At 42.3% G+C, this 14,319-nt stretch overlaps 2 protein-coding genes across 3 annotated transcripts; both read left to right on the top strand.

Annotated features, from left to right (window-relative positions):
- The first annotated feature begins 1,020 nt into the window (after window positions 1-1,020).
- pofut1 (protein O-fucosyltransferase 1) lies at window positions 1,021-6,142 on the top strand. Its single transcript, XM_030768915.1, has 7 exons — window positions 1,021-1,159; window positions 1,449-1,570; window positions 2,264-2,446; window positions 3,313-3,425; window positions 3,599-3,791; window positions 4,142-4,384; window positions 4,663-6,142. Exons 1-7 carry the CDS (start codon window positions 1,021-1,023, stop codon window positions 4,855-4,857), a joined length of 1,188 nt encoding a protein of 395 aa, XP_030624775.1. The 3' UTR covers window positions 4,858-6,142.
- A 1,804-nt stretch (window positions 6,143-7,946) lies between these two features.
- On the top strand, window positions 7,947-12,850 carry kif3b (kinesin family member 3B). Of its 2 annotated transcripts, none has more exons than XM_030768914.1 (8): window positions 7,947-9,373; window positions 9,490-9,591; window positions 9,902-10,024; window positions 10,614-10,732; window positions 11,369-11,485; window positions 11,618-11,723; window positions 12,139-12,287; window positions 12,718-12,850. In XM_030768914.1, the coding sequence occupies exons 1-8, from the start codon at window positions 7,964-7,966 to the stop codon at window positions 12,848-12,850; spliced, it is 2,259 nt and encodes a 752-aa protein (XP_030624774.1). In that variant the 5' UTR covers window positions 7,947-7,963. The 2 variants fall into 2 exon arrangements, with proteins under 2 accessions (XP_030624774.1, XP_030624773.1); XM_030768913.1 differs by having other exon boundaries at window positions 12,139-12,356; window positions 12,745-12,850.
- Window positions 12,851-14,319: the final 1,469 nt, after the last annotated feature.

Below are 14,319 nucleotides of genomic sequence, written 5' to 3'. Positions count from 1 at the left end.
TTGCACAAACTGGTTCACTAGCACTTTTTTTCTTTCATATTTTCTCATTTCTGTTCTCTGTTTCTGTGAAATATTGAGCAACCACAATTTTACTAATTTTACTTGTACTTGATTACAAAGATCTTTCAAGTAAAACCACTTAAACATAGTGTAAACATATGTTTAAACACAGTGCATAGTATAAGGCTTTCCATTCTGTAATTACATTTCATAATTGGTATTTAACGCATTTTTCAGTTTCTGTTTTCCATACGTAACAGCAATTCAAAGCAATTAATGGCTCGTAAGAGAGACACTTCTGAACGAAGGGCAAGCAGGAGACAAAAATGGATCCAGTCCATTTATCCATTTTCTTTTTCTGCATACTGGAGTTAAAAGTTAAAAAGAAAAGATAATGAAATCGCTAATGACTTGGATGGCATGGATAAGACGTCGATATCGAATGGATGAATGAATGAATGATAACCCTTACCCAAGTTTTCATTAAACACATAGGTTTGTCACATCTGTTTTCCCCCTGAGCTGTGGTCAATATGCCAGTAGAAAACTCCCCCTTTTATCGGCAGTTGTAAGTGGTAAGAAACAATTGAATACATATTAAAACACCGGAGTTCGGCTTGATCTCATGTTTGTTTGGTATGATCGTATGTGAACACTGACAAAACATTAGACAATCCTTTATATCGCATGTTTCCAGAATTTCACATATGACATAAGACAAGTCGAACTCATCCGCTTTGGTTCGTGTTTCCTCATTTCGTAGAGCAATTAGAAATACAACAGCTTTAAAGCAAGCGTATCGGTCAAATAGTTATGAAATCTTAAATTTCACAGAATCGCCTCTGACCGAAGATCAGCATGTTGCAAATCGCATTTAAAACCATTGTGACAGAAGAGTTTCTATTCTCAGTCTCGTCCCGTTATCTGAATCTGCAGCACTGTAAGTAGCTACCAGCGCGTAAAGAGTTAAAGAGTGCTACATTGTATCGCAGTGTATTGTGGGACAGTGGATGAGTTGCAATGGCGGCGAAACCAAAGCACTTGAAACTTTTCATTTTATTTTTGCTACATGTCACAATATCACCAAAAAGCAGATTCACAGATGCCACAAAGTTAACATGGGATGAAAATGGATACATCATCTATTGTCCTTGCATGGGTAATCAAGCTTAATGGCATGTTCGGGGCTTCATAAGTACAGTTTTAGGAACCAAGAATTCTCCACATTGTTGCACACTGAATGTAGCTAGGTAATGAACCTAATAGCTTTACAGACATCGGATGCTACGAGCTAAAGATAACACACGTGTTGCATCTCGTTACGAGCCACTGTTAAAGTGCTCTTAATTTGAATTTAAGTAATTAAATTTAGGTAATGGCTTGTATGCTAATTCAATGGATTTAGGAATGATCGGACAAAATTGAAACGTCTTCTTATTTGGTCGCAGGTCGGTTTGGGAACCAGGCTGACCACTTTCTGGGGTCGTTGGCTTTTGCCAAAATGCTGAATCGAACGCTTGCTGTTCCTCCCTGGATTGTTTACAGACATCACGCGCCCCCATACACAAACGTAAGCACAACACACATCTCTGCGTCAGACAGTCACATGATTCAGTGATCCAACTTGACGAGATAGTCATGATATGTCTGTAGCATGTACTGCTGAACGTAACATGCAATAGTTGTGTAGGTTCTGTGGTCTTTGAGTTGAAAATATGTTTGTTTTCTTTTTTTACAGTCAGTCGTTGTTGTGTTTTAGCAGACAGCACTAAGCATAAAGTAGTCATCTTGGTGCTTCTAGCATATCAGATTAATTATGACTAGGGGTCTAAAAATAAGATCCACAAGCGAGGTGTCTGCCACGATAGGCATATGTTAAATATTCTCAGCCTTCTCTGAGGGAGTATTGGTTCTCTGTTGCCCAGTAGTATCAGAATATTTTGATACCCATTTAACGTCATAGTTTTCTGGAGGATCGTAATATTCAGACAAACTGACGTTCAGCCTGTTTAGAACATTGGTTTAGATGATCTTTTACTGTGCTGCTTTCGGCACAACTATGTACTGGTAAGCAACTTGCCTGTGACTCTTGTATTATATTACAGTTAAATATGTCATCTCAAGTGGTGAAAACATCTTTTGCAATATTGTAAGTGATAGCAGACCCTACATTATCGTAGTCACTTTGTAAAGTATTGAATGTGGCTACTCGCAATTCACTTAGTGTAACCTGAATCTTACGATATTTTGCTCCTTTTAACAGGTTCATGTCCCTTACAGTGAGTTTTTCCAGCTGGAGCCTCTGCAGCAGTACCATCGAGTGGTTAGCCTTGAAGACTTCATGGAGCAGTTGGCCCCCACACACTGGACAAAGGGACAGAGGGCAGCCTACTGCTTTGAATCTGCTGCCCAGAGGAGTCCTGACAAAAAATCCTGTCCCATGAAGGTAGGAGGGACAGTAGGGTGTGTAGGGTTATTTGACGTCGTTTACATCAAGGTTAAGCAGGACAGGGGAAAAAGCATTTGCCATTTAAACATTGCTTAGTGGTCAAACCAAAACATGGCCTGTTTTTACAAGATTTTGCCACAGACAATACACACGTTGTCCGAGCAGCCAAGGCTGGGTATAGGCAGCGCCCGCTCTGTCATATCTCGCTCCTCCTAGATGCTGAAAGATACACAGTCACTCAGATGTACAGGAGGGCTCTAAGTCCTCATCTTTGAATGGAATAGCTTGCTGATTCAATACTGTCTTGAAAGTAACATTTACAAAAGGCCGACTCCTTAGGTAGGGATGCTTGTGCCTCTTAATATGTTAAACAGTTTTTATTCGTGAAGATACAAAGAACTTACTTATCCATCCATGTGTTGAAAAGTGTCTGCTGCTCCATTGTTTGGTATCTGTGACTATTGCGGTTGCTTGTGAGGTGTATGGGAAAGATAAAGGTCAGTACTGTTTTCTAGATGGATATTGTGACTTTTGAAAGCATGTAAACTCCCATGTACCCTGGAATTGGTAATAAAGCACAAATGTTTTGATATCACTGTTGTTTTCAACAATGTAGAGAACCAGGAAAAATCATCCTTGTAAACTCCTTTTGAGATGATGTACTTTGTTCTTGTTTTGAGGCTCTCATGGGAAAGGCTAACAGTGTCTGCTGAAAAGATCTCAGCTTTAGCCAAAGGCGTTTTTGACTTTAGAGGAACACTGCCCCCTGTAGGACTCTTGTTAAATCTCTTTTTAAGTGAACTGTGAAAGTCCCATAATAATGGAGAAACTAATTCTCATATGATTTCTTAATTCCTCTGTAGGATGGGAATCCTTTTGGACCATTTTGGGATCACATCGGAGTGGATTTTGACCGTTCTTACCTGTTTGGTGGACTGTCATTTAGCTCATATTACCAGTCTCACTGGATGAAAAAGTAAGAATGACTCATTGTAAAACGGCTAATTAAATGTTTCAGTGATGATACTGTGAATCATTGGTCACTGATGTAAGAAACCAAAGTCTCCCTGATGTGTAAATGTCACACCTTCCAAAATACATGTGGATCCAACTTGTACTGACTGTAATATTCTTCTCTCTCCCTCTCAGGTTCCCCCCAGCAGAGCACCCTGTTCTAGCTCTGCCAGGAGCTCCTGCTCAGTTCCCTGTCATGGAGGAGCATGTTGGCCTGCAACAGTATGTAGTGTGGTCTGAGAGCATGGTGCAGAAGGGACAGGACCACATCAATACCTTACTCACCAGGCCCTATGTGGGCATCCACCTCAGGATCGGCTCAGACTGGGTGCGCTTGTGTGTGTGTGTGTGTGTGTGTGTGTGTGTGTGTGTGTGTGTGTGTAAAAGTTCATGTGTGAGCTGTCAGATTCTTAGGCCTAGTGTCGATTTGGGCTAACTTGCTGTGTTAACCCAATGAGATACGGAAAATCTTTCATGGTGGGACACTCATTTGAACTTAAACATATACACTGTAAATATATGTATAGATTGTTTCTAGTTCTTCCGAATATTTCCCATTTATAATATAGCTTAATGCAAATACCAGTTAAACATGTTAGCTTCATCAAACAGTTTTTTTCCGTAACACGCTGACTTATAATTGCCCTCTTTCTCTTGCGCTTTTTATGTCCCTCCCAGCAAAATGCCTGTAAGATGGTGGAGAGTGGCGAAGCAGGAACTCATTTCATGGCGTCTCCCCAGTGTGTGGGATATGACCGTCAGAATGCGCTTCCCTTAACCATGACCATGTGCCTGCCTGAGCTGGCAGAGATACGGCGTGCACTGAAATTGTGGGTGAAGAAGACTGACGCTAAATCCATCTACATCGCAACAGATTCTGAATCCCACATCAGCGAGATCCAGAAACTTTTCAAGGGCAAAGTAAGATGAATCTGTACCTGCTTATTACATATGTTCTTTGTTAATTTGGTTCATTTGTTGATTGTCTGTCTTGCGTGATCTTTGGGAATATATCAGTCACTTATAGAAACACAAACAATTCTGCCTATTTTAATCTATGTGATTTCGTATGGGTATTTTGCCAAGTGCCATAGTTTCCAGCATGTTTAATTCCGCAACCTGATGCATCTTTGCCATTTAAGGATCTGTGTCTCTCTTTTTGAATATTTTCTCATCTCTTCCATGTTCTTGCTATACAGGTCAAAGTGGTTAGTCTTCAACCAGACATCGCACAAATTGACCTGTACATCCTAGGCCAAGCAGACCACTTCATAGGGAACTGCGTGTCGTCCTTCTCCGCCTTTGTCAAGCGGGAACGCGATGTTCATGGTCGTCTGTCTTCCTTCTTCGGCATGGATTATCCAGGGAAAAAGAGAAGGAAGGAGGAACTATAAACTTGAAATTGATCAAAAGGGAGCTCCATTACTGACTTTGGAGATGAATTTGCCGTGGTCCAGACTATGGCCAAGTTTGGATCACAGCAGCTGTAGGATTAGGTTTTGACTGATAGTAAAAAAGGAATTTCTTTTCAGTACTTTTGTATTTGAGGTTTGAATGAAGATTGTGAGTTCACTGCACTTGAATGCTATCACTTTAAAGAGTTACCCATTCATTACAATGATTCCTTTGATATGATTCTGCAGGAGTCCTTCCAGACCTGTTGCTAGTTTCTTTCATACATGTCCCTCTTGACTGACCATGTAAGTAAACCATTAGGTTCCTCACAGATTGAGGGTGTTCAGTTTCCACAATACAGTGCATGGCTTGAGCTATATTTTGCTGTCAGCATGCCAGCCAAGTTAGCAGCAGCTCAGGTGACCTCCTTGAAACTTGGGTTTGGTACCAAATGCAGAGTGCTGTCTCAAAGCGTGTGCTGAGGCTACTGCCTAACCAAATTCTTTCCCTCATGTGATAAAATTCACAGGGGGCATTTTGACTGTTGAGCGATAGACTGGAAAGATTTTTGGGGGGGGGCTTTTTCTCAGAGCTGGAAACTGATCCACTCAGGAGTGTGGTAACTGATATTCCAGATGCTAATTATAATGAGGAGTTGGAGGTGGTATTTAGACAGAATTACCTATGGGCATTCAGTCTACAGCAAACACTTTGAGACTGGGGACGATATTTACCTCAGGAGGACTAAATCTGTTATCTATCCATTCAGACAGATCTCATGTATAATATGCACTGGTTACATGTCCTTTTGAAATAGTACATTCCACTCATCAGTCTTCATGTTTGATTTGGAAAATAATAGTATTAAAAAATCACAGTAACATTCCCTCATTGTTCTTAGGACTACTGTGTTGTTAAGCCACAAAAGATCTATGGTGTTTCAAATGTCAGCAGTCTGACTATGTTGACTGTAGTTTGGTTAAGCTTAATCCATTTTTCATGAAAATTTCAAGTAGATCTCCAGGCATGCAATGTCAAGATGTTCATTTTTATTTAGAAATGTCAATTTTCTATCACATACTGATCACATTTAAGTTTCTCCCATGTTCTGAAATGTGCCATAATGATAACACCTTAGATATGCTTCTTCTACCTTTTACCATGCAAAGATTTGAGAAAAGCCAACTGTGATTGTGCTTTTCAAGCAGGCAAACAAACTACAGCACAAATTATGGTCAGTATTGATATCAGTTTCAGTGACAGCCCAATAGTACTGTAACCATTTGTTTCTGTAAAGCCCAGAATCAATTTAATGGGTCAATAAACGTTGTAAAACTGAATGATATAGGCCTGCTCTGTCATATTTGATATGTTTGGTATGTATCCAAGAAGTGGCGGTCCAAGAACAGGAAGTGTAATCTTAACCGCCCCGTGATGTTGATGTCAGCTGTTTGCTCATGGGTAAATCAGAATCCTAATCAGGGCTCCTTACTGTATCCACTGTACTCCATCCGGAATCGTCAACCAGCAACTCGCTCAGTGGCTGCTAGGGAGGGATTCGCGAGAAAGAAGGCAGTAATGGCTGACCGGGATGATTCGCTCGACTAGCAAAGAGTAACGTCAGCTTTCTGTGTATCAACCTTTGAACTAGATACTTAAACATGTTTTGTTTTGGGATAACTAAAACGAAGTCACATTAATGGATTAAAGCCCTCGCAAGCTTTCATGGTTCAGAGTTATGCCTAGCTTGCTAACTGACCAGCTTCATGACATGAATTTGTTTTGCCGTTGCTAGGCCGCTTGCTTTTGGTTGCTGCGGATTTCAGTCCGGACGGATGTACTTGTATTTCAGATTTTCCCCCCGCTGGTTTTGTTGTGTGTTTAGCTGTTTGACAATTTAAATTTCAGGTAATTTAAATTCAATGATTTACTTTGCCAGCGCTGTTTCGTCCACATAACGTTAATCCATATTTTACTAGCTACCGATGGTGCGTTATCCTAGCTACAGTCGCTATCCATAGAGCATCATGTAGTTTAGGATAAACCTAAGTAGCCCATAACTGATAGCCAGCTAGCGTTTTAGCCGTAATACTAATGAGGGTTTCTATTTGTTGTTTGGTAAACATGAGATGGGTGATCATTGAAGTATAGTGCATTAATAATATTCTACTAATTTTGTTTCACATACACGGTAACCAAAACATCTCGGTAAACCGTTATTGGCCGTGGGGTTGACTATCGTTAGCAAATCCTTGAGAATTTGCCGATTAGCCGGTTCATTTACAGGCTAATTTAGTATTTTCAGTGCCTAGGTAGCTAGCTAGCTAATTGTGCACGGTAGCGATGCTTTCAATTTGTTGTATTTGTTCGACAAAAAATGTACAGTTGTACTCTCCTTACCATACATGCTGGTGATTTTAATTAGTGAAAACGCGTACCACAGTCAGGGAACTAATAACCGGTGTATAAGATTTATTCCACTGATTTACTAGATTACTGAGGATCAGGGAGTTTAATAAGGATGTAGAATATTCCACTGGTATGCAGTCTGTTCAGCGAGGATCCCAAAACATGCTCCTTCTTTATAATCTCCCAGTTTGATTCAGATTATTTAATACATCATGAAAACCATGACAGGTTAAATCGGAGGTGCTAGTATAAAGGAGAGAGCAAACATGCAAAATGTTCTGATTCAGCGATACTTCAAGGAAAGGTTGTAGTCACACTGGCAGTGCTCCAGATCGTTGAAATAGCATCTCCTCCCTGTTTCATGTACGTAATGAGCTCTGCACTAACTATGGCATAAAGCGAAATGGCAGCAGCTCTAATGGGATGGTTTCCACCTGCCTGGTCTGCTGCATGCCCAATGGGAGAATGAAGCCAGCTAAAGGAAAAACATCCTTAGAGTAATGCAGTTGGGAAAATTAAGGACACAGAGATGCTTAGATTAAACTGAAATATGCTTTTAAAAGTTCATTTGCATTGAAGTGTTAAAACACACAACTCTTTTTCAGGGTCTGATGCTGGCAGTGTTATCACTGGGAATCATTACTTGAAGCAGACAGAGGCCGACAGACACAGTAAAGTGTCAGGGGTTCAGTCACCATGTCCAAAAGTAAAAGCTCAGAGTCTGTGAAGGTTGTTGTGCGATGTCGCCCCATGAATGAAAAGGAGCGTGCAGCCAACTACGAGAGGGTGGTTTCCATGGATGTGAAGCTCGGACAGGTGTCCGTGCGTAACACCCGGGGAACATCTGGCCACGATCAGCCCAAGGTGTTTACCTTTGATTCGGTCTACGACTGGAGCTCCAAACAGGTGGAGCTCTATGACGAGACCTTCAGGCCGTTGGTGGACTCTGTTTTACTAGGCTTCAATGGCACCATCTTTGCTTATGGTCAGACAGGCACAGGGAAGACCTACACAATGGAGGGGATACGTAATGATCCTGAGAGGAGAGGTGTCATCCCCAACTCATTTGAACATATCTTCACCCACATCTCTCGCTCCCAGAATCAGCAGTACCTGGTTAGGGCATCCTATCTGGAGATTTATCAAGAGGAGATTAGAGACCTGCTGTCCAAGGACCAGTCCCGTCGTTTGGAGCTAAAAGAGAGGCCAGATACGGGTGTTTTCGTCAAAGACCTGTCGTCCTTCGTCACTAAGAACGTGCGGGAGATAGAACACGTCATGAACGTGGGTAACCAAAACCGCTCGGTTGGTGCCACCAACATGAATGAACACAGCTCCCGCTCCCATGCCATTTTTGTCATTACCATTGAATGCAGTGAGCTTGGACCTGATGGTGAAAACCATATCCGTGTAGGCAAGCTCAACTTGGTGGACCTTGCTGGAAGTGAAAGGCAAACCAAGACTGGTGCTCAAGGAGAACGGCTTAAGGAAGCCACCAAGATTAACCTGTCTCTTTCAGCTTTAGGCAATGTTATTTCCGCCCTGGTGGATGGAAAGAGTACTCACATCCCGTACAGGGACTCTAAGCTAACGAGATTGCTTCAAGATTCTTTGGGAGGCAATGCCCGTACTGTAATGGTTGCTAATATCGGGCCAGCCTCCTACAATGTGGAGGAGACACTAACAACTTTACGTTACTCCAACCGGGCTAAAAACATCAAGAACAAACCTCGCATCAATGAGGATCCAAAGGATGCTCTACTCAGGGAGTTCCAGGAAGAGATTGCCCGGTTGAAGGAACAGCTAGAGAAACGATCAGGCAAGAGGAGAAGGAAGAGGAGGCGGAGAAGGCCTGGAGAGGGAGGGGAGGAACTGGAAGAGGGTGAAGAAGAGGAAGAGGAGGAGGAAGAAGAGGAGGAAGGAGGTGCTGATGCAGATTATTGGCGGGATCAGCAGGACAAACTGGAGAAAGAGAGGAGGGCTATAATGGAAGACCACAGTCTTGTGGCAGAGGAGAAACAGAAGTTGCTGAGAGAGAAGGAGAAAAAGATGGATGACCTCCGAAGAGAGAGGGAGGCAAGCGAGCAGCTTGCAGCTAAAGTCAAGGTAAGAAAAATTTCTCAAACTTGGGTCTGAGTTGTCCCATACAAATTTAGTTTGTGACTCTCCCTCCCTCTCATTGTGTGACTATCCATGTCTCACTTTTGTGTCCTATCTTTCAGGCAATGGAAAGTAAGCTTCTTGTTGGAGGGAAGAACATTGTGGACCACACTAATGAACAGCAGAGGATACTGGAGCAGAAGCGGCAAGAAATTGCTGAACAGGTGCTTATAATGGATCAAACTTTGCATCTGATAAGCTGTTTAAGTTGCCATAGTGGGCTGTTCTTGAAAGTTGGCTTTGAAATGAAGAACAGTTGTGTACTTTTCAGTCCAGTCTTTATATTACACCTGCTCCTTAACCTCTCCCCTGGTCCTTATACACATAATACAGTGTCAGGGCGCTTCAGTGAAACACTCTTTCAAAACATTGTATATCTTAGAAAAGGTTATGTAAGATATTTTAATGATTTTTAAAGAACGGTACGAGGAGTTTTCTCATTTGTTTAATTTCTGATTTTGTGTACGTGAGCAGAAAAGGCGGGAACGGGAGATGCAGCAGCAAGTAGAGTTTCGAGATGAAGAAACCCTTGAACTTAAAGAGACCTACAGTTCCCTGCAGCAAGAAGTCGACATCAAGACCAAGAAACTGAAGAAAGTAAGTGTGCAAGACAGCTTAAATGATTTTGCTGACACAACTGTGTAACATACTCAACATGGAGAAATATGCAAATGTTTTTCTGATGCTGTCTTGGAATGCTATGACGGGAGATATTTTCGAAATAAATATGCGATGGTCCTTTGAAGTCCAAAATCAGACAAATATCATTGAGCAGAAGAAGTTTCTTTTTTAGGTTGGCACTGAATGCTATGGAGCTCTTAGTTTAGACAAGCTCGTCGAATTTCTCCCTCCCTGCTGGGGTCTGAATGGACATGACTAGACTTCAGTCTCTTCTTTCTGCTTGACTGTGTGTACAGTTTCTTTGTTTCATTCTCCTTGTGATTATCACAGCTGATTTTGTCTCTCCCCCTTTCTCTTTCTACTCCCCCCCCCTCCCTCCACACTTTCTCCTCCTCTCCCTCTTCTTTTTCTCTGTCTCTCCCGTCTTTCAATTCCTTCCACTTGCTTTCAATTTCTCTCTGCCTTCTTCTCCCACCTCCCATAATCCATCATTCTCACCTTCTTGGCTTTCCCCTCTTCTGTTCCTCTCCTCCTTTTTCCCCCTGTCTTTTGTTCATCTTTGCAGCTCTTTGCCAAGCTGCAGGCTGTGAAGACGGAGATCCACGATGTTCAGGAGGAGCACATTAAAGAGAGGCAGGAGCTGGAACAGACACAGAATGAGCTGACTAGAGAACTGAAACTTAAGTACGCGCACTCATTTTTTCCATCCTTGTTCTTTCTCTCACACCTTGCCAGGCTTTCTTTCCATTCTCTTCTCAACTTCTTTCTCATTATGACTTGGGATCTTCAGCTCCTCTTTATTTATAAATCCACTCTGCCTGACATTCCCGTTATCCGTTATTGATTAGCTCTTCCTGCCATTGCGAATGAATGTTGTATCCTCATTTCCTTAAAAGGTTCTGAGAAAAAAAAAATCAGTGCGTTCAGTATTGGATGAGTGCAGGCTAATTGTCTAATTACACCATTATGAACCTCTGGAACGGCGCGATGTTTTGGTTTCAGATTGAGATGGATGAGTAGAATTTTTAAAGGGAAAGATGAATCTCAGCTAGAAACACTGAGAGCTTTCTGACCTGATTACGTCTTAGTGATGAGCCAGACTGTTTTCTCTACTCAGCTCTTTTCCCTAGTCAGGCCAGAATGTCTGGAATCAGCATTACTGTACATGTATTCAGGCCATTATGTGCAGCAGAGACCCCAAGAGATTCCTATATAACAAACACTGGCTTAACAAGAATATCCCATTATTGGTGATTTGACTGTCAGAGTTCTCCAGTGATGAGTGTGGGCAGACGTTGACCTCTGCTGTTTTCTCCACAGGCACTTAATTATAGAGAACTTTATCCCTCTGGAGGAGAAGAATAAGATCATGGGAAGAGCCTTCTTCGATGAGGATGCAGACAAATGGCAAATACAACCCATCACCCGCATCCAAGAGTGCGTACAGAAGAAACTACACTCCCAAACACACACACACACACGGAATTAAAGCAGATTAATGTATATACTACACAAGGCACACTGTTCCTCATTCCCAGTTGTTCGTCCTGTTTGTTTTCCTGTTTGTAGAGATCAGCAGATGATGAGGAGGCCAGTGTCTGCGGTGGGGTATCGGAGACCCTTGTGTCAGCACGCCCGCAGGGCTATGATGATGCAGCCGGATGTGAGATACAGGGTACGTCTCAAACAGCCGTATAAAACGCGTGACCCACCGTCCCGCACAAACGGTTTGATTGATGGTGGTGCAGTGATTTTTTATCTCTTGCTTCTATTTACCATTCACTGCCCCACTTTCCCTTTTGGCTTTTCCCCGCATGTTTCAAAGAACTGTCCTGTCTTTGTTCCTCGGCTGCAGTGACACTTCCTTCACTGTCACTGTCCTACACCTATGTCTGTAAATATACCATCTCCCTACCATTCTTCTTTGCCTCTTTTTTTATTTCTTTCCCTCTGTGTTGACCTTGTATGTCTCTATTCTCATGCTCCCTCCACTCTGCTACCCTCTGTGTCCTTATTCACTCCATCCCTCTCCATTTGTTGTGTGGAGTGGCCTAACCAGTCCTCTCTGTGATCTCTTTCCTGTGGCCCAGGCTGAGAATGTCATGATGCTGGAACTGGACATGCCCACACGCACCACCAAGGACTATGAGGAGCCTGTTATTGCGCCCAGAGTAGCTGCTGCTCTGGAGGATGCACTGCGTGATGAGGATGAGATCCAGGTGGATGCTTCAAGCTTTCACAACAGTCTGGGACCAAGCCCTCCAGGGACCATGGCTCTGTCGGGGTCTGGAAAGAAGCCCAAGTCTGGGTAAGAGTAAGAACCTGCCTCAGCTCCACCGGTCCTTTGCACCATATCTGTCTCTATGAGCATTTAATCTAGAAGCAGTTGGGATGACTGTTTTGTGTGGTTACATTGATTATCCAACTTTGACATTGATTATTCAATTTTTACAGTGCAGTTCATTTTTGCGGTGTAGACATTTCTTGCCAACACTAACACACCTTAATGAACCAGTGATCTAATAATAATCATTATTCATGTGATTATGTAAATTGGCTCGTGTTAATGGGTATGTGGTCCCCACAAATGGAGAGGTCATATCGAAATGAAGGAGTTACCCCACAATTAATCTCATGTAGCTATCTTGGTTTTCCCTCTCTCTCTCTCTCTCTCTCTCTCTCTCTCCTTCCAACAGTCGGCCAAAAACTGGCAAGAAGTCCACCACTCCCACCTCTGCACACAGCCCTTCAAGCTCAGGACACCCTTTATATCCACAGTCTCGCGGGTTGGTACCGAAGTGACCTTGTCTACCTGTCTCTGCCCTCATATCTCTGGAGATTTATTGACAAACAGGTTTTTTTTTTTTTGGATTCTGGTTATGGACAGTCAGAGACTTTTGACAGTGGCCTCCTGATTTCAATTCAACAACCGTTTGTACGATTCCCTTTACATCTTTACCCAAGGCACAGGAGGGGATGGAAAGACACTCTTTCTTTCTGCCTTTGGACCTAGGACCAACTGCTGTCGTTCAGTCATTCAGCTACACCAAGACTCGTTCGACTACCCCTACTGCTCTACCTAAGGGCTGTCTGCTAAAAAGAATTAAAGACAAAAAAAAGCAGACAGAAATGGCCTTCTCTCAGTGTAAACAAAGTGAGGAGAAGGCATATGATGTCATTTTGTGACAATGCTGACACCCCCCCCCCCCCCCTTTTTTTTTTTTTTTTCAATATTTCCAGCTTTCTTCAATTAAATTGCTTGAGTCTTAGAGATGCCTACATCCCTTTTCATGATGTACAACAAAGATTGGGACATGCTATGATGGTTTTGCCATACTTGAAGGTCTCCACAGTAGATTCCTTGTTTTATGTGTTTGTATGTGCCTGCTGGGATAGGCGTTACATGAAGAACAAGAGGAAGATCTTTGTTTGGTCAGCAGGTCACCCTTTGGCCAACATGGTTACACATTTCCAAGAATTTGTCCTCTGTGTATCCCTGCCTCTGGGGATTTAGAGTTAGCTTGTTTTTTTAGTTTGTTTTTTTTTTAAAGTTAGTTTTTCAAATTTAGTACTCTAGTTAAAAGTGGAAATGGTCTGTCGTAACAAGATACAAGCTTTAATTGTTTTTCTCTCTTCAGTTACATGTCAGTGTAGTCTGAAGAATGAAGCACACTACAGCCTATGTTTAGAGCTGGTCCCACTACAACGGTGCTCTCACCGGAGCATTTAAGATTTGGGAATGGGGAGATGTTTAAGTTCAACACAAACCAAAAATATCAGGGTTCCAAGGTGCCTTCAGTTCCCCCACGCTTGTTTTAAATAGACTGAGGGTGGGTGCACATCTCTCTCCTCTGGGTGTGAGTGTCCCTTGGAATGAGCTGATCTCTTTGGATTGAAATCCATGTTTTAAGAAACCCTCCCACAGAAACATAGTATCACTGCTGTCATATGGCTGAAGATAAAAAGAAAAAAAAAAAAAAAGAAAAGATTATGCTGGCTGATGTTGACTCATATCTCACCTCTCTCCTGCATTCATCCCATTGTTGTCCCACTAGCCCTCCCTGCCCATACCATGTACAACAGTCACCTCCCCATTAATCTACACGCCATTGCCTGCTGCTATTGTAGGGTTCACTTACCCCATGTGATGTAGTATGTATGTATATTGAGAAATGTCTGAAAATAATTCAATAATACTTTTGCAATTGTTCAAGCAAGAAGAATGCAGTTATAGAGCGTTTTTTTATGAGTGAAAAGGATAACTTATTGTC

Source organism: Chanos chanos, chromosome 3 (assembly GCF_902362185.1).
Source record: "Chanos chanos chromosome 3, fChaCha1.1, whole genome shotgun sequence".
NCBI classification, from domain to species: Eukaryota; Metazoa; Chordata; class Actinopteri; order Gonorynchiformes; family Chanidae; genus Chanos; species Chanos chanos.
The sequence above is the reverse complement of the archived record's forward strand: the minus strand, read 5'-3'. Positions and strand labels throughout refer to the sequence as shown.